The following is a 27,405-nucleotide window of genomic DNA, read 5'->3' as shown; positions in this document are numbered from 1 at the left end:
ATGTTTCGGGGGATGCACCCCCTTCTTCAGACCTTATAGCTCTGAAGTAGGGGGTTGCGCCCCCTGAAATGCATTAGCTTGCCGATTCGGTGATGCATGAGTGAGGTCACTTTATGCCACATTGGATCATTATTTGATGTGATACAATGCATTCATTTTCCTCTTTTGTGAGTGTGCAAAATGTGCATCAATGAGCATCATAAAATGTGTAAAACGCATGAACAAGTGAACATTTTTATTTGCTTACATTCCCTTTTCTAGCGTTACACAAAATTAAAACAGAAAGAATACCTTTATTTATTAACCATCTACCACATGCACTATAACCAGCAAAATAATTTTAATGTAGTAATAAATAGATGTCGCACAAAAAAAAAAAAAAAATATATATATATATATATATATATATATATAATGATACACAGGAAATAAAAGTGCACATCAAATTAGATTTTACAGTGCATAGAAAACATAAGCATGCTGGGACAAAACAGTATTAAAAGAATGCTTTGCTTGTGCCCCCTCCAAAAAAAATATATGTATCCAGTGACATTCACCAAAGTATCACTGCAGGTGAATCAATTACTGTAAATTATAACGCATGCACCAGAAAGAGTGAATGTTTGTTGAATGTTTCATTCATTGCTTTATTTATATATACCCTTTGATATCATACAAACTGTGAGGGAAAAAAGTATTTAATCCCCTGCTGATTTTGTATGTTTGCCCACTGATAAAGAAATGATCCGTCTATAATTTTAATGGTAGGTTTATTTTAACAGTGAGAGACAGAATAACAACAAAAATATCCAGAAAAACGCATTTCAAAAAAGTTATAAATTGATTTGCAATTTAGTGAGTGAAATAAGTATTTGATCCCCTATCAATCAGCAAAATTTCTGGCTCCCAGGTGTCTTACATACAGGTAACAAGCTGAGATTAGGAGAACTCTCTTAAAGGGAGTGCTCCTAATCTCCGCTTGTTACCTGTATAAAAGACGCTTGTTCACAGAAGCAATCAATCAATCAGATTCCAATCTCTCCACCATGGCCAAGACCAAAGAGCTGTCCAAGGATGTCAGAGACAAGATTGTAGACCTACACAAGGTTGGGATGGGCTACAAGACCATCGCCAAGCAGCTTGGTGAGAGGATGACAACAGTTGGTGCGATTATTCGCAAATGGAAGAAACACAAAATAACTGTCAATCTCCCTTAGTCTGGGGCTCCAAGCAAGATCTCAGCTCGTGAAGTTTCCATGAACATGAGAATGGTGAGAAATCAGCCCAGAACTACACGGGAGAATCTTGTCCATGATCTCAAGGCAGCTGGGACCATAGTCACCAAGAAAACAATTAGTAACACACTACGCCGTGATGGACTCAAATCCTGCAGTGCCCACAAGATCCCCCTGTTTAAGAAGGAGGAGTGTCTGGAGGAAGAGGAATGCTGCCTATGACCCCAAGAACACCATCCCCATCATCAAACATGGAGGTGGAAACATTATGCATTGGGGGTGTTTTTCTGCTAAGGGGGCAGGATAACTTCACCACATCAAAGGGACAGTGGACAGAGCCATGAACCGTCAAAGCCAGGGCATTGAAAAAGGGTCATGGATGGGTATTCCAGCATGACAATGACCCAAAACACACAGCCAAGGCAACAAAGGAGTGGCTCAATAAGAAGCACATTAGGGTCCTGGAGTGGCCTAGCCAGTCTCCAGACCTTAATCTCATAGAAAATATGTAGAGGGAGCTGAAGGTTCGAGTTACCAAACATCAGCTTTGAAACCTTAATGACTTGGAGAGGATCTGCAAAGAGTGGGACAAAATCCTGAGATGTGTGCAAACCTGGTGTCCAACTACAAGAAACATCTGACCTCTGTGATTGCCAACAAGGGTTTTGCCACCAAGTACTAAGTCATGTTTTGCAAAGGGGTCAAATACTTATTTCACTCATTAAAATGCAAATCAATTTATAGTTTTTTTGAAATGCGTTTTTCTGAATTTTTTTGTTGTTATTCTGTCTCTCACTGTTAAAATAAACCTACCAATTAAAATTATAGACTGATCATTTCTTTGTCAGTGGTCAAACGTAAAAAAAATCAGCAGGGGATCAAATATTTTTTTCCCTCACTGTTATGACAAAGTTGACATCACAAAAAAATTGCTCAGCTTCATAAGGCTCTGTATACCCCGGGGGCGACTTGTCATGTGATTTAGACTTGCACCGCCTTGAAAAGGTTTCCTGCACTATTTTTGGCAATTTCATGTGCGACTTGCAAAGACATCTCTGCATGAAGTCGCACAGATGTTGGGAAACCGCACATGAAATCGCACTGACCGGCTTTCACTTGGATTAGGTGGCCAGATACGTTTTAAATAAAGCTTAGCAGTGTTATCCTTTAAATAGTGATTGCACAAATTAGTGTCATGTAAAGGGGTGTGCTGTGTAAAGTATTCTGCTACTTACATATCAGGAGAATCCTCCTTGCTGATGTATTCCTCTAGGATACTGGTGTCAATTGATGGTTCCAGAGCTCCATTAATATCATGTCCTGAAACATAAGATATACACTTATGAGTTGTTTGTACACCAGTGATTGATATGTAAGGACAACGTCTAGTACAGCACTCTTCAGCAACACCAAAGCATAGACCTGAACCTGGTAGGTTAAAGTGGAACTTCAATCTCTCCAAAAACTTGGACTATTTGCAATCCTTATGCTGCTAGCATTAGTAAATAGATAGGAAAGTATATAGTTGTTTTAACCAATTCTTTTACATTTCTTCAGCTACTTCTTGTTTTCCATGCCAAGGCAAAATTATGTCTTACATCCCAGGAGTCTTCAGGAGGGAAGGAAGGACTTTCTCAGATCAGAAGATGAAAATAGAAGAAAGAAAGCCTAAAAAAGAAAACGAATGCAGCCATCACATCTAAGAAATAGTGCTATAATAGATGTTTGCTTTTGGGTTTAATACCGCTTTAACTAGCCTGGCACAAATAAAATTATCCTGATATACAATACATATTTGAGTAAAGCTATTTCAAAGGGCATGTAATTCTAAAATGAATTCCTAACCTTGCACATGTAACGATGGACTAATTGCTTCTCAATTGTTGAATATCTTCAGGTCGCTAAGTAGATGTTTACTTAAAAATAAGCATAAGGTGAGAACACACTGTACACATATCAGAAAGCTATATGTGCTCCTCGCAAATGATTAGTTAATTATTCAGTATACATTGGTGCAGGCTTTCTCAACCAGGCTTCCATGGAATCTATTGCTGTGTACACACGATCTGACTTTCCGGCAGACTCGGTCCGGCGGACCGGAATCCGTCGGACAATTTGATCGTGTGTGGGCTCTAGCGGACTTTTTTTTCCCCAAAAGTCCAACGGACCTAGAAATAAAACATGTCTCAAATCTATCCGACAGACTCAAGTCCAACGGACTAAAAATCGGGAAAACCTTTCGTTTGTGTGCTAGTCCGATGGACCAAATACGACGCAAGGGCAGCTATTGGCTACTGGCTATTGAACATCCTTGTTTAGTCCCGTTTACGTCATCACGTTCAAAACGAATGGACTTTCGAATGGATTTAGTCCGGTCGTGTATGGCCAAGTCCGTTTCGTTCAAAAAGTCAGTCGGAAAGACCGAGGACTTAGTCCGTCGAAAAGTCCGGTCATGTGTACTGTGTATTAGACTTCCTCCATAGGTAACTAGGGTTCCTAGGAGAATTGGTGGACTGATCTCCAGCCTGATGGTGCCAACATCAACCTCACTTGGCTGAGCTCCTGGCGTGCTACAGTAGATTCTTTCCTCTCATCTTCTCAGGTAAGAAATCGACACCAATGATGCTTTTTGCTGTCTGTAAGGGGGGGCTTCTACAACTAACCACCAATCTAAGGAGGTTCTTCTCCTAATGACCACCAAAGTAACAGGGCACAGGGAATGTTTCTTTACTGACCATCAAGAGACATTTAGCCATGTACTAATTATTGATTATACCAATGTACATTGAGCTGTAGATATAATTTAAGCAGGAGGGCTGTAAGACCTAAAAATAATTTCTAGAGGTCCTGCTTGCCAAAAGGTTGAGAAAGAATACATTACAGCTCCGGCCTCAAAGATCATACATTAAGTTATAATAAGTTATACACTGCGTTTAAGGCAAGCTAAAGTTTTTTTATGGATTTATCTTATTAGATACTTTGGTGGCATTATAACTGGACAGATAAATGGTGCCATAGCTCAAATATGTCAGGTGTAAAGCTCCCAACTGTCTCACGTATAATAGCAAATACCTCTGTCTTTCCTCCTCAGTTGTCCCTCATTTTTGGTCAGATAAATAGACCTCTATACAAAGATACTATTTACCTACTAAAAGTACACTACAGCTTTTAATGACTCCAATGACTGCATTTTTTATTTTCTAAAGTCATTATAAAAGAAAAGCAGTGGTGAAAAAAAGTACTTATGGTTTTACCAATCATAATTCTTTGTAGTCCGCGTAATTGGAGGTGTGGAAGGCATGGGTATGAATATGAATAGGAAGCCAAATACAAAGCTATAGATTTCCGTACTGGTACTCGAGATAGAAGAGAGGCCCAAAGGCAGTAAAAGAGTGCTAGGCCTCATTCACATCTAAAGTAATTACATGCAGTTTTCTACATTCTGAACTACAGGCAACCTCCGAGTCCATTGACATTAGTACGGTCTGTTCTCATCACAGTAATGCATTTTACAAATATCCTACAAATTGCAGTTTGGATTACATTGGCCTGTAGTTATCCAAATAAGTCAACTAAATGGAAGCAGATTAAAAAATCGCATTGCCACTCAATTGAATATGGCAATGCGTGCTAAATCACATTTTTTTTTTTTATTATAATTTTAATAGCATCTGTTGTGAACAAATCCTTTATTATATTTCATGTAATATTTCCTAGCAAGAAGGAATTCCCTTCATCATTTTTTAAGTGCTCAAGTATTTGCAACCAGGATGAAACAGCTGTGTGTAATTATTGAGTCAGTGATGCGGATTATGTCTTCTGTGGAAGGTGATGGAAACCCAGAGAACATGACCTTTTGGAGGTCTGGAATTGAGAAACCATCATTTAGATCCCTACTCATGGAGAAAGAAGTGGGCTATGTTGTCATCAATCAAAAATCAATAGAGGCTTAATTCATAGCATTAAGCTGACCACAACTAGATTTTTCGTACAAATGTTGTCAGTACATTCGATGATGCCTACAGAGACTTAAATTAATGTTGTTCAAAAGTACTTCAAAATTCAGGTTTCTTTTAACATTTGATTTTGGAATAAATGTAATTTCCCAAAGAAAAAATACACTTGCTGTTAGAACTTTGTTCACAAAAAAAAAACCGTACCATCCCATTAGTGACAAAAAACTATCGTCAAACATGAACGTTGTTTTGACCCAATTAATATTTAGAAAATCTAACAAACATTTCAAAAACCACAATTTATGAACAAAATTCTACTAGTGTATACAGTTACATCTTTTTTCAGATTAAAAAAAGTCCTTCAAGTTTAATTAACAGAAATAAAAAAGAATAGAAAACCACCATATATACTATCCTTTACCCATAGCTAATCCAGAAAACGGCAAAAACCCCAATAAAGCATAATACAAATTGCTCCATCAGGGGAAAAAAATTAGATAGAAAAAGAAAAGGGCGCACTGGCCTAGTGTATTATCCAACAAATTTATTAAAATATGCAAAAAATCAGATAGTCCCTAGATTAACAATCCCTGGATTTATTGGAGGCCAATAAGCAACACCATATATTCCTTATGATCCAAAGTGTTTTTTTTTTCTCAAGGGACATTATTACATTTTAAATCAAAACACCGGTTCCAAATCAGCACTAAGGTACAGAGTATTTAAAAATAACACATTTACCCCTCCTGTAGTATGCTGAAAAGTTCGTCTGGACCAGGGCTCTCCACATTTTCTAAACAAAGGGCCAATTTAGTGTCCTTCAGATTTTAGGGGGGCTGGACTGTGGCCAATGGGAGTAAAAATTGTCCTGGCATCAGTGGAAGTAAACAATGCAGTTTTGGCATTAGGGGGAGAAATAGTGCACCATCGTTGGTGTCAGTGGAAGAATAGTGCCCCGTCATTGGTGTGGGTGTGAAGAATCATGCCCCATTGTTGGTGTCAGTGGAAGAACAGTGCCTCATCATTGGCGTTGGTGGAAGGAATAAATAGTGCCCCATTGTTGGTGTCAGTGGAAGAACAGTGCCTCATCATTGGTGTCGGTGGAAGGAATAGTGCCCCATTGTTGGTGTCAGTGGAAGAACAATGCCTCATTATTGGTGTTGGTGGAAAGAATTGTGCCCCGTTGTTGGTGTCAGTGGAAGAACAGTGCCCCATCATTGGTGTCGGTGGAAGGAATTGTGCCCTATCGTCAGTGGAAGTGGGAAGAATAGTATTTTTCATCACTGGGAGAAGTGCCCCAAGGGCCACATAAAGGCAAGCAAAGGCCAGCATCCAGTCCGCAGGCTGCAATTTGGTGACCACTGCCCTGGACTATGGCTAACTTTGCTGATGTAAATGTTCAGATGCCGCATAACTGTTCTCTAAACATAGACAGACATACAACTCCCACACTCGCCTCTGGGAAGTCCAGCACAGAATCCTCAAAAACGCTCACAGTGGTAATATTTGGTTATTTATTTATACATACTGTAATGACAGGTTCTTCTTTAGGGCCTTACCACAATGCATGACAATTCACCTGCACTTTATCAGAGCTGTAGTGCATTGATTGTGAAAGGCGCCCCAATATACAGTGCAGTAGACACTGCAATACACAATGCACCATAGCACACCACAATGGACATAACACGCATTGCTAAAATAAAAAATATATAAAAATAAAAAAGTCGTGCATTTTTTTCATTTGTTGTGGTATGTTGGAAGCCCATTTATAAAGAATAGGCTGCTTAAAGCAGTTCACACTGAGAAGTGTGTTAATTCATCGCAACAGGTCTCTTAAAGCAGTATTAGGCTGGGTTCACACCGCTGCGGGGGGAGAACCGGATGTGATTCGCACAGCAAATCACATCCGATCTCCGTAGCGCTGCGAGTTCAGCCATACAGATAGTATGGCTGAACTCGCAGCGGTCCCGCAGCAAACTCGCACGGGACCCTTTTTTGGGTCCGCAACGGAATCGGATCGCATGGGGGTTCACACCATGCGATCCGATTCCTGTGCGAGTCTGCAGATCGCACTGCGATATGCCGACGGATCTGGGGGTGTCATTAACATAACATTGACACCCCCAGCCGTCCGCATAGGGCAGTGTGAACTGCCGGCGGGAGGTATGCGATGCGGGAAAACGCCGCGGATTCGCTGCGTTCCCGCATCGCAGCAATGTGAACCTAGCCTTAAACCCAAAACAAAAAATTGAATATGTTGCATATTATAATCATTAGATGTGCTGGGTGCTTTGGTTTTTATTAGTCTTTTCCCCTCTGTTTCCACCAGTAAAACGTGTCCTATATTAAGTTACCTATACTCTGGATGAAGGAGCTACAGGAGCACAGCAGCGTTGTCAGACTGGGGGGGGGGGGGTGTTACATGTACTAGCGGGTTTAAATGCACTACCAAATTCAAGTTTTTAGCTAGCACTTTTTAAGCAGTCACAGCAACAAATTTTCCTTTTGGGATAAAGGTTTTACATAAACAAAAGCTGATCATTGTAAGTACAGCTGTTAGTGTTAAATGGTTTGCCTCAACCATGTAACTGCATGATCAACAGGTATTTTTTCCTGTACTTATTGAATAAAATGCTTTCAGTTGTATATTTAAGAGACCAAAAAGAAAAGGAATAAACAGATCATTTTTAAAGTGGTTATAAACCCTGACATACACCACTGAAGTAGCTAGCTTCAGGTGATACACAGACATACATGTGTTGTACCTGTTTGTCTACAGCCTTCTCTTCTCTAAAACACACAGATCAAAGGCTAGTTCTCAGCAGTAGACAGCAGGGGACAGAGAGCTAAGGTCTTACACACACTGTGGAGCTAGGCCACAGAGCTCACTGAAATCTGAAATCTAAGTGACGGAAATGGACACACCCCCCTCTATACAGAATCATAGGGAAATATACACAGCTGAGGCTGTCGGTCAGCTGATGTATGCTGGAGGAGCGAGCTGGCAGTTGAGATGCTGTGGAGTCAGCTTGGACTATTATCATTGACAGTGATTTATAGAAATGATTCCCCTGTTTTATGTTTTTGCAACCCTTAACTTTTTTTGTTTGGCACACTTCCATTTTTTATCTATTTTTAGGAGCCCTAATTTTCCCTCTGCTGATTTATCCCTTGTGCTGGCCTCTGGGATCCGTGGGACCTTTCTTGGCACTGCTGAGAGCCAAAGACACAGTTCATTCCTCTCTCCTATTTACAAGTACATTTATATGTCTCAGCTGAGATTTGTAAGTATATCCAATATCCACATTTCTATATTTTCATGTTTATGTGTATTTTGGGATATTACTTTGTATGTATTCTTACTAGATATCTTCCCTAAGCAGACATCTTCACCCCCTGAAGAAGACAATGTGTTGAAACGCGTTGGAGTCTTTATGCCCGCCAATTTCAGCACTATCCAATATGTATTGGGTTTATCTCTAATGTATTGCTACACTGGCACTACTGTGTGATCTTGTATTTTAATACTTTTGTAAAATGTTTTTCCTCTTGTGAGTTTTTTAATATTGCTTGAATACATTTTGTAATTTTTTACTTCTGCATCACCTTTACCTTTCTTCTTTTCACAATTCTTGGGTATCATATAGTCCCATCCCCTCTCGCACCCCCCTGGGGGTTTTCTGTATTGTATTACAGGGATAGATACCTCCCTAATTTTTGGGTCTAGGAACATAGCTGCATTTATTATCAGTGACTCATGCAGATAGCAGAGGGAAGAGACAGCAGAGATAAATGACACTTGGTGCTCTGGATTGAGACAATTATACACTATAGAAGGATTTTCTTTGTTAATGTTTAATGTTAGAGGTTTACAACCACTTTAAAGGGTAAGTTCACCTTTACATAAAACTGTAAGGCGACACACTTGACCTCCTTCCCATCCCTCCCTGGTCCCGATGTACTGGTTTCCTGTGATCCCTCGCTGCCAGGCACTGGTACGTCCCATTACCGCTCTGGGGATTTGAAATCCTCCTGGTTTTCTCCCCTCTCCCCTAGCGCTGCCAGGACAGGCTAGGCAGATTCTCACATGGCTGGTGCTGCTGATCACTTAGAATGCCCCCTATCCCTACACGCTGAGAGGTATGGATAGGAGATGAAGCCCTGGTGCTCAAAATTTGGGGGGTGGGGGCACAAACTAACACCACCCCCATGAGAGAGATGGACAGCGGTGATCAATCACCCCCCCCAGGAGACGGACAGCCGGTGAAGTCATGCCCCTTTGCCTGACAGCAGGACCGGGGGGATGAAGAGGGGGTCCGGTGTAAGTTCACCTTACAGATTTTCTGTAAAGGTGAATTTACACTTTAAGGTTTACAAATCCTTTAAAACATTACTGACTTCTGCCTTGAGATAACTGTGAGGCTCTATGAGGTGTCCATTGAGGAGAGGAGGAAAAAGGAGCCTTTTGAGGTAGAGGTAAAATACCAAATCATTACCTGAATAAAATAAAAATAAATACTGATTCATGAGAAATAAAATTTTTTAGTGGCTATATATATCCATCTTGAGTGGAAAAATACAGATTCCATACCCGTGTAATATTGTTTGTGAATTGAACATTTTATTGGAAAATATATCATAAGTGAAATAAAAATTGTAGTTAGCATTATTGCTGCTAACTAAATTTAACTATTTGTCCGAAATAAGTAACGTAATAATTAGCTGTGCTTCATACAGTTAAAACTGAACTCTGGGCACAAAGGATATAAATCCTCTTTGTAAGCACCAAAATAGCTTTGTACACCCAGATATAACCTTGAAAACATAGCACTGACACCATCACTGTGCTGTTTACAGCCTGCGCACAGAAAAGAGCTGTGGGAGGGGCCCAGCAGGCCCAACCCTCTACAGGCTGCCTGTAGAAAACTAAAGAAGGGGGCGGAGGCCAGACCAGTCACTCTGCACAAGGAGAGAGAACAGCAGTGCCCAGTCTTTTTTGCACAGAGGAAAAATTTCACACTGGATTACTGCACAGATTTGTTAGAAATACACACAGCACACTAAGGGGTTGATTTACTAAAGGCAAACTTTGCAAGTGCAGTTGTTCCAGAGCTTAGTAAATGAGGTGAAGCTTAATTTTACATAGACTACCCAATCACATGCAAGGAAAAAAAAAACAGCATTTTTGTTTGCACATGATTGGATAATGGAAGTTAGTAGAGCTGCCCCTCATTTACTAAGATGCAGAGCAACTGCACAGTCTATTTGCCGTTAGTAAATTAACCCCTAAGATTCAAATAAGCATTCACATGACTTTTGTATTTAGGGAATATTCACTTATCCCAGAGTGCATCTTTAAGGTTGCACAACTAACTAACGATCCCATGTACATGTATGGGATTAGAACAGTGGTCATTGCCATTTCCAGGACAGGTTGCTAAAAACTGATTTTGTGCGAATACATTTGTAGTAAGGAGAAGCCGGCCTGATCACTGTCTAGTCTTCTTGTTCTAGTCCCTCTTTTTGCTGCTGTTACTTTTTTATCTGTGTTTTTCACTCTGTTGTTGATACAATGTGCTCTGTTTTATCTATCTTCCATGGGTGGGATGCTTACAACCCTTCAGGGCGTGTGCCAACCTTGGATACCACACAATTTCCAGAGAACACATAACGTCTCCCCCACAAGGGCAAAGGAAAATGTCAACCTTAGCTCTCCAACACAATGTGGGTGTAGGAGTACTAGGCCTAGTTGAGGACTTAAAGCATGACGTGTAATGTTACACGGAAACACAAATCTTCCTTCTCCACGTCACCCCAGCAATCCAAGGCAGTAGAAATAATAACGTATAATTTTGCTTTCCTAACATTTTTGGCATACAAACCTTTCTTTCTCATTCTCGTTCTGCTGTTGGGCCAATGGAAGGAACTGGCCATAGGGCACACCGGACATTTGCCAGTGGGCTGGGGCTATTGGGCCACATGTCTTGGTAAGAGTGGCCTGTTGGTGATCAGGTCGCCCAGCGGGAGGTGGCCTCGGTCCGGATGTGGCTGATCCTGGCCACGGTCACCACTCATCTCCCACTGTGCGGCCATGCCTGTGTCTCCTCTCCGCAGTTAACTCCTTACATGCCAAATAGGTGGCGGGACTCAGGCACAATCATTTTAACTTTTTACATGCCAAATTTTCAGTGGGGACACAGGCACGACACAAACTTGGGCACCTTGACAGCCAAGCGGAGGGTCTGTTAGTGGAGGGAGGGCATGGGGTGGGTGGAAGGGCAGTAGTTGTGGGGGTTGAGAGTCTGTCAGTAGTGGGAAGGGGCGGTAGTTGGGGTGGGGGGGAGCAGTAGGTAGGGGGATCTGTCAGTAGGGGTCTTTTGGGGGTGCGGCAGTTAGTGAGGTTTGCATTGCAGTGTGGGGACCTGGCTCCGTGGGTGTCCTGTCGCAGGCCGCCCACCAGTCCCCGGAGGAATTGGCTGCTCAGACTACAATACCCGGGCCTGTTTTTTGTCCCAGTACTAAAATATGACCCACTCTATGTTTGGCTTAGTGTGTATGACTCGTGTAAGCTCCATCTATGAACAGCTCAGAGCTTACATGGGACTTTCTTTTTCTCCAAGCAGTTATATAGAGACAATTCATCAAACTATAACACAGATATCCATAGATAACCCTTGTGAAGGGTGGGTGCTTGGCATTACGGTGGTACCATACAGAGTCTGTACGGTGGTTTGTGTGTTTATGGTGGTACCATACAGAGTCTTCCAATAAAGAGAAAGCCAGCACACCAAGTGGATTCTGAATCAGGATTTACTAAAAGCGGAGTTCCACCCAAAAGTGGAACTTCCATTTATTTTCTCCCCCCCCTTCCAGTGCCACATTTAGCACCCTACAGGGGAAGGGGGAATCGTTACTTGTTTTTTGCAGGTCCCTGTCCATACTTCAGGTAGACGGTGGCATGGCACCATCCCTCAGGCGTTCGGCCCCCCTCCACTGCCGCTGAGCCAATTAGAAGGCGCAGCACTCTTTGCGCATGCACAGTAGGGAACCGTCTGTGAAGCCGTAAAGCTTCACTGCCATTTTCCCTTAGTGGAGATGGTGGCGGAAGCACCCGACAGCTGATCTGAAGATCAGCTGGGGTGCCGACATCGAAGGCTCCCTGGACAGGTAAGTGTATTGAAAGGTATTAAAAGTCAGCAGCTACAGTATTTGTAGCTGCTGACATTAATTATTTTCCCCAGGCGGGAACTCCTCTTTAAGTCCCAGATCACCAATAAAGTTACACCAGTGATTCCCGGGAGCACAGTGACCCTCTTTTTCAGGCTGACAGAGATACAGGGCTCAATTCACAAAATATGTAATATCTGGGGCATGCAACAATTTTTTTCCAAATATCCACTGCAATACTGAAAATGTCAATTCACTAACCCTTATGCAGTATTTACCTTTAAAAAGCCAGAACGTTAAGTAAATACAGCATAAAACAGTGGTAAAGTCAATTGACTACAATAAATAAATGCGTTTAATAAGTAGTGGTCCAATCATGCGATATTTAAGGAATGTATAAAATTTATTAGGTAAGGAGTCACCACACCTCAATAGGCAGGGCATGGAAGTGTTTAAAAAGGCACCATTTGTTCTACAAGATCCAAGACATTGGGCTTCACTGCAAGGTTCCTCAGAAGTGTCTGCCAGAAAAGAAGTAACGCCCGCTGGTGACGTCATGTGTTTAAATACCTATAGGTTTCATGAGAGAAATACCGCCCATTTGAAAGGAATAACGTATGCGTTTTTGTTTTTTTTTAACGTTTTTGATGCATGGTAAAAAAAAATTGGAAAAGCAATATGCACTATTTTACTGCTTAAAGCAATAATACCATTTCATGAATTGAGCCCAATGTGTATAAAAACAATGGACATATATGCAGTACTGAGCTCTACAGAGAGGTGGGTACAGCGATGGAAAAGTGAGCATGTGCTGCTGTGGTTGGGGCATTAAAGTGAACCTGTTGCCATACCTAGGATTTTACTGGAATTGACCAGGTAATGCCAGAATGGTGAAACAGTTTCCAAGCTATTACCAGACTCTTCCACAGGCGGCTAGCCTGTAATATTTGTAAACCTAAAGGTAGAAAGCATGACATCATTCTTGTGAGCCATGCATGCTGCGCTTTGCACTGACTGGTTGGCTGGAAAGAGGAAGAAGACAGAGAGGAGTGCTGTGCAGGCATCTGGTGCAGGATTGGGGTGGCCAAAGATCTCACTGTAGCTCAATGGGCTTGGATTGGCCAGCATGGAAATGATTCACTTGCCTGGTGGGGGTGGATGGGTGGGAGCCAAGTACAAGGTCAGTGTCACTGGAAGAAAGGAGAGGTGGGATCCAAGTGCCCTGTCAGTATCACTGGAATGGTGTACACACGGTGCACTTGACTCCCCTTCTTCCCCTTCTCCACAGACTCCAGACCTGTTCTTTAAACCTTACACATTTTTATCACAATTTGCCCATGTCTTTATTCCGCACAACATATTTTAGCCATTCCAAAATGAATGGCTAACTCCGATCACAGATCCAATCACAATTTCAATTATGATTTCTAGAAGAGCTGTCATCCTAATGTCCCGTACACACGATCGGACTTTCCACCAACAAAACCGTGGAATTTTTTCCGAAGCGTGTTGGCTCAAACTTGTCTTGCATACACATGGTCACAGAAATGTTGGGCCAAAATTCCGAACGTGAGAACGTGGTGACGTACAAGACGTACGACGAGCCGAGAAAATGGAAGTTCAATAGCCAGTGCGGCTCCTTCTGCTTGATTCAGAGTGAACGTTTGTGCTATGGACTTGTGTACACACGATCGGACTTTCCGACAACAAGTTTTGTTGGCGGAAAATTTGGGAACCTGCTCTCAAACATTTGTGTGCAGAAACTCTGACAGCAAATGTTCGATAGAGCATACACACAGTCGGACTTTCCAACAACAAACTCACATTGAACATTTCCCGTTGGAAAGTCCGACCGTGTGTACGCGGCATAAGACTGAAAGTGTGTTACTGACAAAAATTACAAGGTGAAAGTAAAGGAATAACAGTTTGAAAAGGAAAACTAATATATACTATATATATATATATATATATATATATATATATATATATATATATATATATATATATATATTAGAGATGGGCTCCGGCGTATTCGAAACCTCATGTGCCGGATCCCGCCAGGAAGCTGACACTGCACAGTGCTAATCACAGGCAGTGAGACAATTTGTGGAGAAATGTCTCACTGCCTACGATTAACGCTAATATATTTATATATATATATATATATATATATATATATGTATATATATATATATATATATATATATATATCTACATACATACACACACACATACTGTATATTAGAAGTTGCAGTTTTTTGTGCCATGTGTACGTGACAACGGCGAGCTACGAACTACAGAAAGTTGCCTGCCTTTGGCTTTGGTTGCTGCGGCTCCTGAGGAATGCGGGAACTGTGCACATCACCAGACGCAGCCTTTCCTCTCTCATTGCTTCTCAGCATCCACCTAAAGCCAGCTTTACATGATTAGAAGAAGCTAATACATCGCTTAATGGTCACGGGACTCAACAAGGGGATTAGGAGAAAAACAAACTATAGAGGTCCTGACCAGGCAAGGGAAGCCACAGACTGAAAGGGTCTTATTACAGGACCACCATGATTAGGTCACACTGCAGGACAACAATGATCAAGTCACACAGCAGGTCTAAGTAGACAGTTTCCCAGTAAAGGATCACACAGAACAGCTTTGCCAAAATCTGATGTACACTAAATATTGGGGGTACAGAGCTTTACAAGAAAATAATTTCTGGGCCTTATTTCAGATGATTAGAAAATGAGCAAATGCTATGGACAGGCTGCAGGGAACACAAGTAGAATTCTTGGGGGACATCTCTTGAGCAGGAGGTAGGAGGTCCTTATTCCAGACCTCCATTTAGAATAATGTGTGCAGTTCAGGAGACCTCATTTACAATTTTATAAAAAAGATAGAGCATGTCTGGGGGAAAAACATATTAGGAGAGAGTGGGGAAACTTAGTTTGTACAGTATTGAGGAAGGAAGTGATAGGGCGGCATTTATTGAAACCTTTAAATACATAGGGTGTCGCTATGGTTCAGGAGGACAGTATTTTCAAAATGAAGCTGAGATTAAAGCCCAAATCCATGAAAGTGAAAAAATCCACCCTCTGCAGTCTCCCTCCTGCTTCCACACTGCAAGGGTTAAATGCTAAGGGTAGAGAATTAAGGTGTAAATACCATTCATTACTGTGATTGGTCCCCCTGCAGCCTGCTCTGTAACCTGTGACTGTCTTCTTCCCCCTTCTACAGGTTTTATGCCCCTGTATTGTATGTGATGACATTAATGTCGCATACAAACAACCGGACTTTTCGAGGGACTAGGTCCGACGGACTTTTGGCGGAGTTCTGACGGAGTTCTGACAGAGTTCTGACGGACTTTCCGAATGAACGGACTTGGCCACACACAATCACACCAAAGTCCGACGGATTCGAACGTGATGACGTACAACCGGACTAGAATAAGGAAGTTCATAGCCAGTAGCCAATAGCTGCCCTCGCGTCGGTTTTTGTCCATCGGACTAGCATACACACGAGCGGATTTCTCGGTAGGAACTGGGTTCGGCGGAAAAAATTTAAACATGTTCCATTTCTAAAGTCTGTCAGATTTTTGCAAAGTCTGCTGCAGCCCACACACGATCGAATGGTCCGCCGGAATTGTTCCGTCGGACCTTTGATGTTGAAAAGTCCGCTCGCGTGTACGCGGCATTAGGCTTAGCCCAGAGACCAGAGCTTCAAGCTCAGGAGTAGAACACTGGAGTGTGGTGTAAGGTAAAGTAGGAAATAGATGGAGTGATTTTATTTCCTGCAACCATGGGTTGCAGAAGCGCACATCATTTGATTCTTCCTTCAACACAGTCAGTGTTGATGGGGAATAACTCCCGCAGAGCCATTGTGTTCTCCTGGTGGGGGGGCTGGGGAAACCTTCCCTGCCAGGTGAACACGGTGATTATTGCTAGCAGCTATAACAGCCGCTTGCAATAATTTCATGTAGAATTTGACAGGCTGGTTGTACCCAAGTTGATTGATCGATCAACTTGGGTACATTCAGCCTGCCCATACATGGATCAAATCTCAGCCAGTTCCTGATGCACCGGCTGAGATTTGAACTGTCTATGTCTGGCATAATTGATAGAACCACTTGATGACTCCCCTAGACATAATCAGTATTTAACCCTTGCAGTGTAGGGGGACCCACTGCAAGGGTGGATTTTTTTAAATTTTTTCCATGGAGTTGGGTTTCAAGCACAGAGGGACATGACGTCAAACTAGCAAGTGGAAAGTTCAGGATTAAGGCTACTTTACACTGCTTCTTTACAAAATCACGGTAAAAACACATATGCATTTTTACCACATTTCCAGTGTATTTTGCATCTGTGAAAAAAGTATGTGATTCCAAAAATGCACCAAAAACACAACAGCGGCTGCGCCGTGTCAGTGGATGTGATTGACAGCAGCGCAAGCCAATGGCTGCGCTGCTTTCCATCCATCCACTCCAGCCAATCAGCGGCCAGGCTGAGCGGTGAAGAAGATGGCGGGGCGAGCGTGGGATTTTCGAGGGGTCAGGTAAGTAAAACGGGGGGGGGGGGGGCTGGGGGCGCAGGCACTGTCAGATGTTTTTTCACCTTAATGCATAGAATGCATTAAGGTGAAAAAACATTTACCTTTACAACCCCTTTAAACAATGAATTTAAAGGTATATTTTTGCTTTTTTTTAAATGTAATACATGCAGACACATTATTAAAAGAAAAGCGTGCATGTATTACATTTTTGCATTCGGGCCTTTTTTTGTGATCAGTACATCACAGGTGGATTGCACAGGCTTCAGGTTTATACAGAGGTACAGACTTTCTATTATGGGGATGGAGGAAGTAAATACAGTGGTGTGAAAAAGTGTTTGCCCCCTTCCTCATTTCCTGTTCCTTTGCATGTTTGTCACAATTAAGTGTTTCGGAACATCAAACCAATTTAAACAATAGTCAAGGACAACACAAGTAAACACAAAATGCAATTTGTAAATGAAGGTGTTTATTATTAAAGGTGAAAAAAAATCCAAACCATCATGGCCCTGTGTGAAAAAGTGATTGCCCCCTAAACCTAATAACTGGTTGGGCCACCCTTAGCAGCAACAACTGCAACCAAGCGTTTGCGATAACGTGCAATGAGGCTTTTACAGCGTCGTGGAGGAATTTTGGCCCACTCATCTTTGCAGAATTGTCCTAATTCAGTTACATTAGAGGGTTTTCGAGCATGAACGAACTTTTTAAGGTCATACCACAACATCTCAATAGGATTCAGGTCAGGATTTTGGCTAGGCCACTCCAAAGTCTTCATTTTGTTTTTCTTCAGCCATTCGGTGGTGGACTTGCTGGTGTGTTTAGGATCATTGTCCTGCTGCAGAACCCAAGTTCGTTTCAGCTTGAGTACACAAACAGATGGTCGGACATTCTCCTTCAGAATCTCTTGGTAGACAGCAGAATTCATATTTACTTTTATCACGGCAAGTCTTCCAGGTCCTGAAGCAGCAAAACAGCCCCAGACCATCACACTACCACCACCATATTTTACTGTTGGTATAATGTTCTTTTTATGAAATGCAGTGTTCCTTCTACGCCAGATATACTTGGACACACACCTTCCAAAGAGTTCCACTTTTGTCTCATCGGTCCACAGAATGTTGTCCCAAAAGTCTTGGGGATCATCAAGATGTGTTGTGGAGAAATTGAGACGAGCTTTGATGTTCTTTTTGCTCAGTAGTGGTTTTCTCCTTGGAACTCTGCCATGCAGGCCATTTTTGCCCAGTCTTTTCCTGATGGTGGAGGCATGAACGCTGACCTTAACTGAGGCAAGTGAGGCCTGCAGTTCCTTGGACGTTGTTGTGGGGTCTTTTGTGACCTCTTGGATGAGTCGTCGCTGCGCTCTTGGGGTAATTTTGGGCGGCCGGCCACTCCTGGGAAGGTTCACCACTGTTCCATGTCTTCGCCATTTGTGGATAATGGCTCTCACTGTGGTTCGCTGGATTCCCAAAGCTTTGGAAATGGCTTTATAACCCTTTCCAGACTGATAGATCTAAATTACTTTCTTTCTCAATTGTTCCTGAATTTCTTTGGGTCTCGGCATGATGTGTAGCTTTTAAGGATCTTCTGGTGGACCTTACTGTGTCAAGCAGCTCCTATTTAAGTGATGCCTTGATTGTGAACAGGTGTGGCAATAATCAGGCCTGGGTGTGGCTAGAGAAATTGAACTCAGGTGTGGACAACCACAGTTATAGTATGTTTTAACAAGGGGGGCAATCACTTTTTCACACAGGGCCATGATGGTTTGGATTTTTTTTCACCTTTAATAATAAACACCTTCATTTACAAATTGCATTTTGTGTTTACTTGTGTTGTCCTTGACTATTGTTTAAATTGGTTTGATGTTCCGAAACACTTAAGTGTGACAAACATGCAAAGGAACAGGAAATGAGGAAGGGGGCAAACACTTTTTCACACCACTGTAATGATCGCGCCACCGCAGTTGGCACGATCTGTGAGTCTTTCCTCCACAGTTGCAGTTGGGACTTGTGGTCTTCCTATTCATGTCGCGTACACTTGACTGGACTTTTTCGATTGACTCGGTCCGATGGTCTTCCCGACGGACTCTCGGCGGAGGTCCAACGGACTTTCTGAACGAAACGGACTTGGCCACACACGACCGGACTAAGTCCATTTGTTTTGAACGTGATGACGTAAACGGGACTAAACAAGGAAGTTCAATAGCCAGTAGCCAATAGCTGCTCTTGCGTCGTATTTGGTCCATAGGACTAGCACACAGACGAACGGTTTTCTCGATTTTTAATCCGTCAGACTTGAGTCCATTGGATAGATTTGAAACATGTTTTATTTCTAGGTCTGTCGGACTTTTGGGGAAAAAAAGTCCGCTGGAGCCCAATTGTCCAAAGGATTCCGATCCGCCGGACCTAGTCTGCTGGAAAGTCCGATCGTGTGTACGCGGCATCACAGATACCCAGGAATGGATGACATGAATGTGTGGACAGAGACGACTGTGCTAAATGCGAAACAAAACAGATATTGGCAAGGAGAATCACCCTGTGATTAAACTAAGTGATGGCGGGCTGTGTTTTTTTTACATTTTGGATAGAGTATGGGAGGGTTCAAACTACTGTCAGTTTCTTTTTGCCATTGGGAAGAGTTCCCTTCATTTACTGTCTTGTAGACTCAATGGGAAATGGGAGGATATCTTTCCAATGTAAGGGAAATGCCCTCTTAGATAGCTGTCATGGGAAAGTTTCCTCTCTATTCCTGTTCTGGTGACAACTCATAATTTGTGAGTTATCCTCACTTAAATTCCTGGTGACACTGGTGATGATCAGGGCAATTAGGGAATGCACTCCCTAGCAGGGACGCAGACAGCAATAAAAAAAAAACTGACAATGTTTCTAACCCCTCTTCATCCAATCCAAATAAAAAAAAATGTGTTGAATTATACTTTTAGGGTATTATAATATTCCAACTTTCAGCAATGGAACTATGACCAGAATTTCCTGGTTCCTGAGGGGAGTCCTTGTTTTGTGGGGCCAAAACCAGTGTGCCCAGTGACAATTTCAGTGACCCTTAGAAAATATGAATCCAATGCCTTATTTGTTTTTGTGGTTGGATAATGGCCAGAATGACTGTACTGGAGATATATACTAGCATTAGAAAGTAAGAGGATATGAATACTAAGAACAAGCAGAGTTAGAACCCTAGCTCCTAACTCTTAAAATAAGCTGGAATATAAGGAGGTAAATGATTTAGGTTTATAATTTAACCACTTCCTATGCTTAGGCCATTTACAAACAGCCTTGGGTTGAAGTGGTTATAGCTATAGCTGCAGCTTTAGTTATGATCCTGTTATTCTCTTTGAGGTAAAAGGGATCCAAGCGGCTATACAGCCACTGGATCACTTTTACAGGTGCTAGAAGTGGCTCCCCCCTTTCCCACCGATGCCTTTATCAGGCTCTATCATCCCATCCGGGAGCCCGGATGCAACACGTGGCATTGGCTTCCCTGGACACATTGAGAGGAACTAATGTTGTTTCTTCCACTGTGTGATGTCAGAAAATGGAAGTGATCTTGGTTTGATCAGATGCTTTGGAGGCCAGAAGAGAGATCTGGGGTCTAATAGACCCCAGATCTCTCCATATAGACCCTTCACAGCCCATGCACAAGGGATATTTCTCAGAAATAAAAAAAAGATACAGTGTAGTATTATAATAGTATAATGTAAAACTTTTTTTAATGAAATAAATAATAAAATGTAAAAAAAAACACCCAATTTCCCTTTGCTCACATGCACATAGGTCCCGTACACATATGCAAATGATAATTGCACTACATGTGTGAGGGATCGCCACAAACATCAGAGCAAGGGCAATGATACTACCACCAGAGGTAACCTGTGAATGCTTTTGAAGTGTCACCTATGGAGATTTTTTAAGATACGTTTATATTGTGTTTATATTCATTAAAACTCATTTAGGTGTATTATTTCATGAAAATTTGCTTTTAATAAACCTCTGCACAAATATTGTGCGACATAAAAAAACTGCAACAACAACCACTTTATTAATTTTATTTTATTCTCCAGGGTCTTTGCTTAAAAAATGATATAATGTTTGGGACTCTAAGTAATTTTCTGGTAAAAAAAATGCAATTTTACACGTATGAGAGAAATGTTAGAATTGGCCCAGGCTAGAACTGGTTAAAGGGTTAGCAGCAGCAGTAAGATGAGGCATATTCCCATGGGCCCTGGCCATATATGTGGGTGCTGCCACCTTGGATCATATGCCACTAATGGCAGCTCCTGTAGGATATCAACGTGGACCAGCAAATCCCAGTAAGACAAAGTATAGATGGATGAAGTTGTTAGTGCGCAGAACTTGGCAAGAATACGACTAAATGAACATACAGACCCTGTCTGCCAGGTCTCTGCTCATCTGTTTTCATGAAAAGCGGACAGGTCTGTTTTTCTTAACTGCCAACCTTTCAAAGGTCTTTACAGGCTGCCAGATATGTGCAAGTCTAGTAAAAACAAAGCTATTTTATTAACCCGTTCAGCGGATTATTGGTGCAATATCAGGCAATTGTCACTTAACATTCATTTTGCAAGATTGGTGCAATTACCCCTGATGTCGCGTACACACCAGTGGACTTTTCGACGGACTAGATCTGATGGTCTTCCCGACGGACTTTCAGCAGAGTTCCGACTGACTTTCTGAATGAACGGACTTGGCCACACACAATCACACCAAAGTCTGACGGATTCGAACGTGATGAAGTACAACCGGACTAGAATAAGGAAGTTCATAGCCAGTAGCCAATAGCTGCCCTAGCGTCGGTTTTTGTCTGTCGGACTAGCATACAGATGAGCGGAATTCTCGTTAGGAACTGGGTCCGGCGGAGTTCCAGCGAAAAAATTTGAAACATGTTCTATTTCTAAAGTCCGTCAGATTTTTGGACAACAAAGGTCCGATGGAGCCCACACACGATCGAATTGTGTGCCAGATTAGTTCTGTCAGGCCTTTGCTGTCAAAAAGTCCGGTCGTGTGTACATGGCATAACTCTGTTTTAAAGCCCACGGTAGAGCTAATAGGACTTGATGTTTCAATCTGTATGATAAGTCGGCACATGTGGGGATTGGTGTGCTTAACCCCCCTGGCGGTATTCCAGAGTCTGGCTCGGGGTGAAAATTCAGTACCATTAGCGGTAACCCTGAGCCAGACTCGAGATCGCATCGCTGGATCCAGGATGAGCTTACTTACCTTATCCCCTGGATCCATCGATGTCTCCCCGCACTGCGAGCGGCTCGACCTCCGCTCGATGTATCACATCACCGGGTTCCATTCCCTGCGAGCGTTGCGACGCACAGGGACGGAGAACGGCGCCAAATTCAAAAAGTAAAACACACACATTACATACAGTATAATGTAATCTTACAGATTACATTGCTGTATGTAATTATTTCACATCCCCTTTGTCCCTAGTGGTCTGCCCAGTGCCCTGCATGTAGTTTTATATACTAAAAACTGTTCTTTATGCCTGGAAACTGGAGATTGTCCATAGCAACCAAAATTGTCCCTTTACATCAAAAGAGGTTTTAGACCAGCTAGAAAACAGCGATAATAAATTAGAATCACTCGTAGAATTGAGCGATAGTGATTTGTGGGGAGATCCGCCATCAAATACTGAAGTACTGAAATACTGAAGTATTGACAGCGACAATTCTGCAACTGAGCACATTTAACTGTTTTTGATGTGATTACATCATTGAATATTTTTTATTATTATTATATTATTATTTGGTATAATTATTTATAGTTATTTATTATATTATAATTTATGATTTAATTTTTCAAACTTTATCATACCCGGGATGTCTGCTAGACTCTGGTTTGGACAGATTTAAGTGAGTTATTCCTAAGAATTACAGGACTACGATATAAACGCCAAATTTTCATGCAAAACAATGGTACCACTTTCAGCACCTAAAATCTGAAATAATTATACTGCCAGGGAGGTTAAAGGAAAGAGGATAGGTACGTCAACAGATGGGCATGCTCCTATTTGGAAGTTTTGTTAATGATCAGAGGTTTCCTGAATACATTGCAATATTTTTATCCAAGATTTCAACACCCTACAGAACTTTCATGTTGTTCATAAAGGCCAAAACCAGAAAATGTGAGTCAATGGAGATCATTTTTGCTGTCCGATTGCCGCTTTCATCTTTCTCACAATATACACACATCATGTAGATGAGACTGATAATGCAGTGCCATTTAGACAATCACCTGTGGCCCCCAAACCCCCCACCCCCCTCAAGCTATGGCAAACACATCTCATAGTCATGTATAATTCCAATGCAGTCACCCCTTAGATGTGGACCATCCCACCCTGAAACCCCTTAACAAGAAGCAGATGTGTGTATGCGAAAGGGGAGCAGGGTCAGGCATTTTAATGAGCTGAGGAGTAGTGGTGAAAAGGAGGGTGGTGCCTCTACAGAGGAGGATTTTTTAAATTCTTTTGTTCCCAAGGAGTGAGACATCAGACAAAACCTAGACTTGCATCAAGAGTAAGCTCATTTACAGGAAAGAGATTTTAACAAGTTGAGATTTCGACGATAGCATGCTTTAAAAAAAACGAGAAAATAAAGTACAAGCCCAAATTTTAACGTGATCTCATGTAAGGTGCTTGCGCCCATGAACAAATGTAACAGAAGGGGTTTGTGCTAGCTAAATATCAAATGCATCTTTGTTGTTCACCTTGACTAATTGCCCCTACACACAATCCGAAAGTCGGTTGAAAAATACCGCTTTTGAAGCGATCGTACGATAATCGGATCGTTAGTAGACAGCTTTCGAGAGTGGACCATGACAGTTCATCCGATATTATGCAATCAGACAAACACGAAAATGTTTCTCATATAATACCAGATCGAATGATTTTCATTTAATCAGTACACAGTTGTCATACGAAAATACAATAGAAATACACTGACACCAGCGATTTTTTATTCTGTCGTACCAGAATTTTCTTATCTTTAGTAACCTCTCCATTTTCAATATGCGACTAGCATGCAAAAGAAAAGGACGATCTGTCGTCCGATTTTCGGATCATGTGTACGGGCCATAAGGACGGGCATAGATGGAGCAATTTTTCTTTCCTGCGAGGAAAAATATTGTTTGATTCCCCCATCAACACGTCAGTATTTATGGGGAGATCCCTCCCAAGGAGCCATTCTCTGTCAAGGTCAATGGCACAACCCATCTCCACATGCCAGGGTGCTAGGTGTTATCGTGGACGCTGAATTATCATTTCCGCCCCACATCCAATCATTTTCCAAAGGTTGCCGCTTCAACTTCTGCAACATCTCGAGAATACGCCCCTTCCTAACTAATGACACCGCAAAGCTCCTAATTCACTTCCTGGTTATCTCTCGCCTTGACCACTGCAGCGCCCTTCTTACCTTTACATAGGTTGTCCTTTATTCAGTCCATCATAAATGCTGCTGCCAGACTCATTCGCCTTACCAACCGCTCAGTGTCTGCTACCCCTCTCTGCCAATCCCTCTTTGGCTGCCACTCACCTAATAAATTAAATTCAAAATACTAACAATATCTTACAAAGCCATCCCCAACTTGATCCCCAGCTACATCACTAACCTTTTCTAAAAATACCAACCAACTTGTTCTCTTCACTTTCCACATGGACATGAACAACTGTTTCTTTGAAATAACAAAAGTTAGAAATCTGTAACAAAGTTTTGTTAAAATCCCTGCAATATACTGTACATTAATTACCCAGAGGAGGATGTTTTTTTCCCAACAACAGTGGAGTTACTCTTTAAAGGAGAAGTATAGCCAAAGACCTTTTGGTTATACTTCTCCTGGAGATCACAGGAGTGCACTTAGTTCTGCATTTGTGTGACCCATTTTCAGTTAATAGCTGGCTAAAGTCCGCTGTTGGCTAATGTCACTCAACCAGTCCAGGCTCAGGAAAGATCCTGACCATATGGATGGGATCCACCCGATGCCTAGACTGGCAGCTAGCTTAGCCTCTCAGTGAGCCACTGAGAGCCTGCCAGCCAACTGCTTCCACCCCCTCCACAGCTCAGCACTCCAGTGAGCACTGGAGGGGCAGAGCAGACAGCCGATGATAGACAGTCCCCGACTCTCTGCTCATGGAACACTGAGAACTGAGCGACTGCTCAGTTCTGAGTCTTAGAGCCAGCGGGGCATCCACCTACAGTAGGTAAGTATAATTTTTTTTATTAACCACATACTACTCTTTTAAAGGTAAAGATATTGAATAGTACTTTGCCACTGCATTGGCTCAACAAGTATAATTTGTATGTGCACATTTTTTCAATAAACTAAATTAAAACAAAACAAAGGCAAATATATTTACTCGGTCTGAACAAATATAGGGTTACTTTAGAACAGAATGGGCAGGGACAACAAAGTGCTGCAGCTGGACGCTTTAGAACATTGGTCCTCAACCTCAGTCCTCAAGTACTTCTAACAGGCCATGTTTTCCGATTTTCCTTTATCTCGCACAGGTGCTTTAAATCAGAGTCAGTGGCTTGGTATTTTGGACAGCTATTTTATCTAGGAGGAATTCCCAAAGCATGGTCTGTTGAGAACCACTGCTTTAGAAGAGCTGCAGTTTGCTCCTCAGGCTTTAGAAATGGCAACAAATTTGAAAATAGGTACTATTTAAAGATCCGAACAGCAAATTTATGATCACAGCATACATTTACTTTTCATAACACCAGCATTATAACAGCAAAACAAATAATAGATGGTTTTGACAATCCAATATAAGCTTACTTGAAAAGTCTCCTTTCTTGTTGTAAGTGATAACTATCAGCTGGCCATTTCTTTATACAGCTTCCTGGATTCCCTGCATGCTTTGCATGTTCCGCGTTTTACTTTCAAATTCTAAGGACTACATATCCCATGGACTACATATTCCATGGTACCTTGCTGCCTGCTGTGATTCCTGTACTGACTCCCGTTCCTGAAACTCCCCCTCTCAGCACCTCTCTAGTTCAGAAGGCAGGCTCTGTGAAATGTGTGACACAGCAGTGCCTGCTCACAGGGCATTGTGAATATATGTCACAGAATTCAAAGAAGCAAATTTGTGGAAATCTTTGCAAAGTAGGTTTAGAGATCATTCATCAGTAGGCTAGAAATACAGTGTGGAAATAGATATATGATTTTACATTTTGACCATAGCTACACTTTAATATGATATTAAATTCTTGATTTTTAAGCACTGTTGGCATTTTATGTAATCACTTACTGAGTATGCAGCTTATTTATCTTTCAATCCTTGCCTATACTCCAGTTTAAGATGGTGCCATTACCATTGCCCCAGGTTTTCTGTTTCAGGGTGGCTCCTTTCTCTTGCAGCATCCTATGTAGCCACCCTTACATGCAGTGCCCCCTACACTGTGTGCATCAATATAAACACTCAGCCCCATAACCTAGGTTTGCAAGGCACTCCCCTGATCCACTCCTCCCCCTCCCTTCTTTAACCACTTAATGTCCAGGCCTTTTTCTGACATTTGAAGTTTACTAGTAAAAATCTGTATTTTTTGCAAAAAAAATACTTAGCTCCCCCAAACATTTATATATATATATATATATATATATATATATATATATATATATATAGTAACTCACAAAAGTGAGTACACGTCTATATCTTTTCATGTGACAACACTGAAGAAATGACATTTTGCTACAATGTAAAATATCGAGTGTACAGCTTGTGTAACAGTGTAAATTTGCTGTCCCCTCAAAATAACTCAACACACAGCCATTAATGTCCAAACCGCTGGGAACAAACGTGAGTACACCCCTAAGTGAAATTGCCCATTGTAGAAAAGTGTAATTTCTTCAGTGTTGTCACATGAAAAGATATAATAAAATATTTACAAAAAATGTGAGGGGTGTACTCACTTTTGTGAGATACTGTATATATATATATATATATATATATATATATATATATATATATATATGTGAAAAAAATGAGCTTAGTGTGCTCAAAACTAGAGTTAGTTAATAAATGACAAAACAGCAGCACTCACAAATATGTACACATTATATAATGGTGCTTCCTCAATATAAAAATATCAGAGAATGCAACAGAAAAAAACACTGAACACTGAAAAGTCCACCACAATGATCCAAAAACGTTTAAAAGAATAATATAGTGAAGTGAATATCCCAAAATCTGCAAAAGTCCTTAGTGAAGAAAAAAGTAGTGTCCTTCCAATTATCAACATGTGCAACACCCCGTGCTCCCCAAGGGATAGATAAGGGATAGATACATTTTGTCCTATCTTCTTACCAGATAATTAGACCTTTCAAGCCCTATATAAGCATAAGTGAGTAATCACCCCTCACTTCGGGTATATGCCAGCTTTACAGTACAGTCTGTATAGGGACGCCAGTGATGCTGATATTGGTCTTATAGGAACCTCAGACCCGATCATGCGATATGCCAGAAAAAAGAGAAAA

The 27,405-nt window shown here is 41.6% G+C and overlaps 1 protein-coding gene across 8 annotated transcripts in view; it reads right to left on the bottom strand.

Moving 5' to 3' along the window:
* Nucleotides 1-27,405, bottom strand: part of MYRF (myelin regulatory factor) — a 244,940-nt gene that overhangs the window by 114,254 nt on the left and 103,281 nt on the right. For all 8 annotated transcript variants that reach the window (XM_077460758.1, XM_077460759.1, XM_077460763.1 and 5 more), the window contains exon 2: nucleotides 2,471-2,555. In XM_077460758.1, coding sequence (XP_077316884.1) covers nucleotides 2,471-2,555 — 85 coding nt within the window. The remainder of the gene's footprint in view (nucleotides 1-2,470; nucleotides 2,556-27,405) is intronic.

This window comes from Lithobates pipiens, unplaced genomic scaffold (assembly GCF_037356315.1).
Source record: "Lithobates pipiens isolate NorthernLeopardFrog02 unplaced genomic scaffold, aLitPip1_a1.2 Scaffold_10, whole genome shotgun sequence".
Taxonomy (NCBI): Eukaryota; Metazoa; Chordata; class Amphibia; order Anura; family Ranidae; genus Lithobates; species Lithobates pipiens.
The sequence above is the reverse complement of the archived record's forward strand: the minus strand, read 5'-3'. Positions and strand labels throughout refer to the sequence as shown.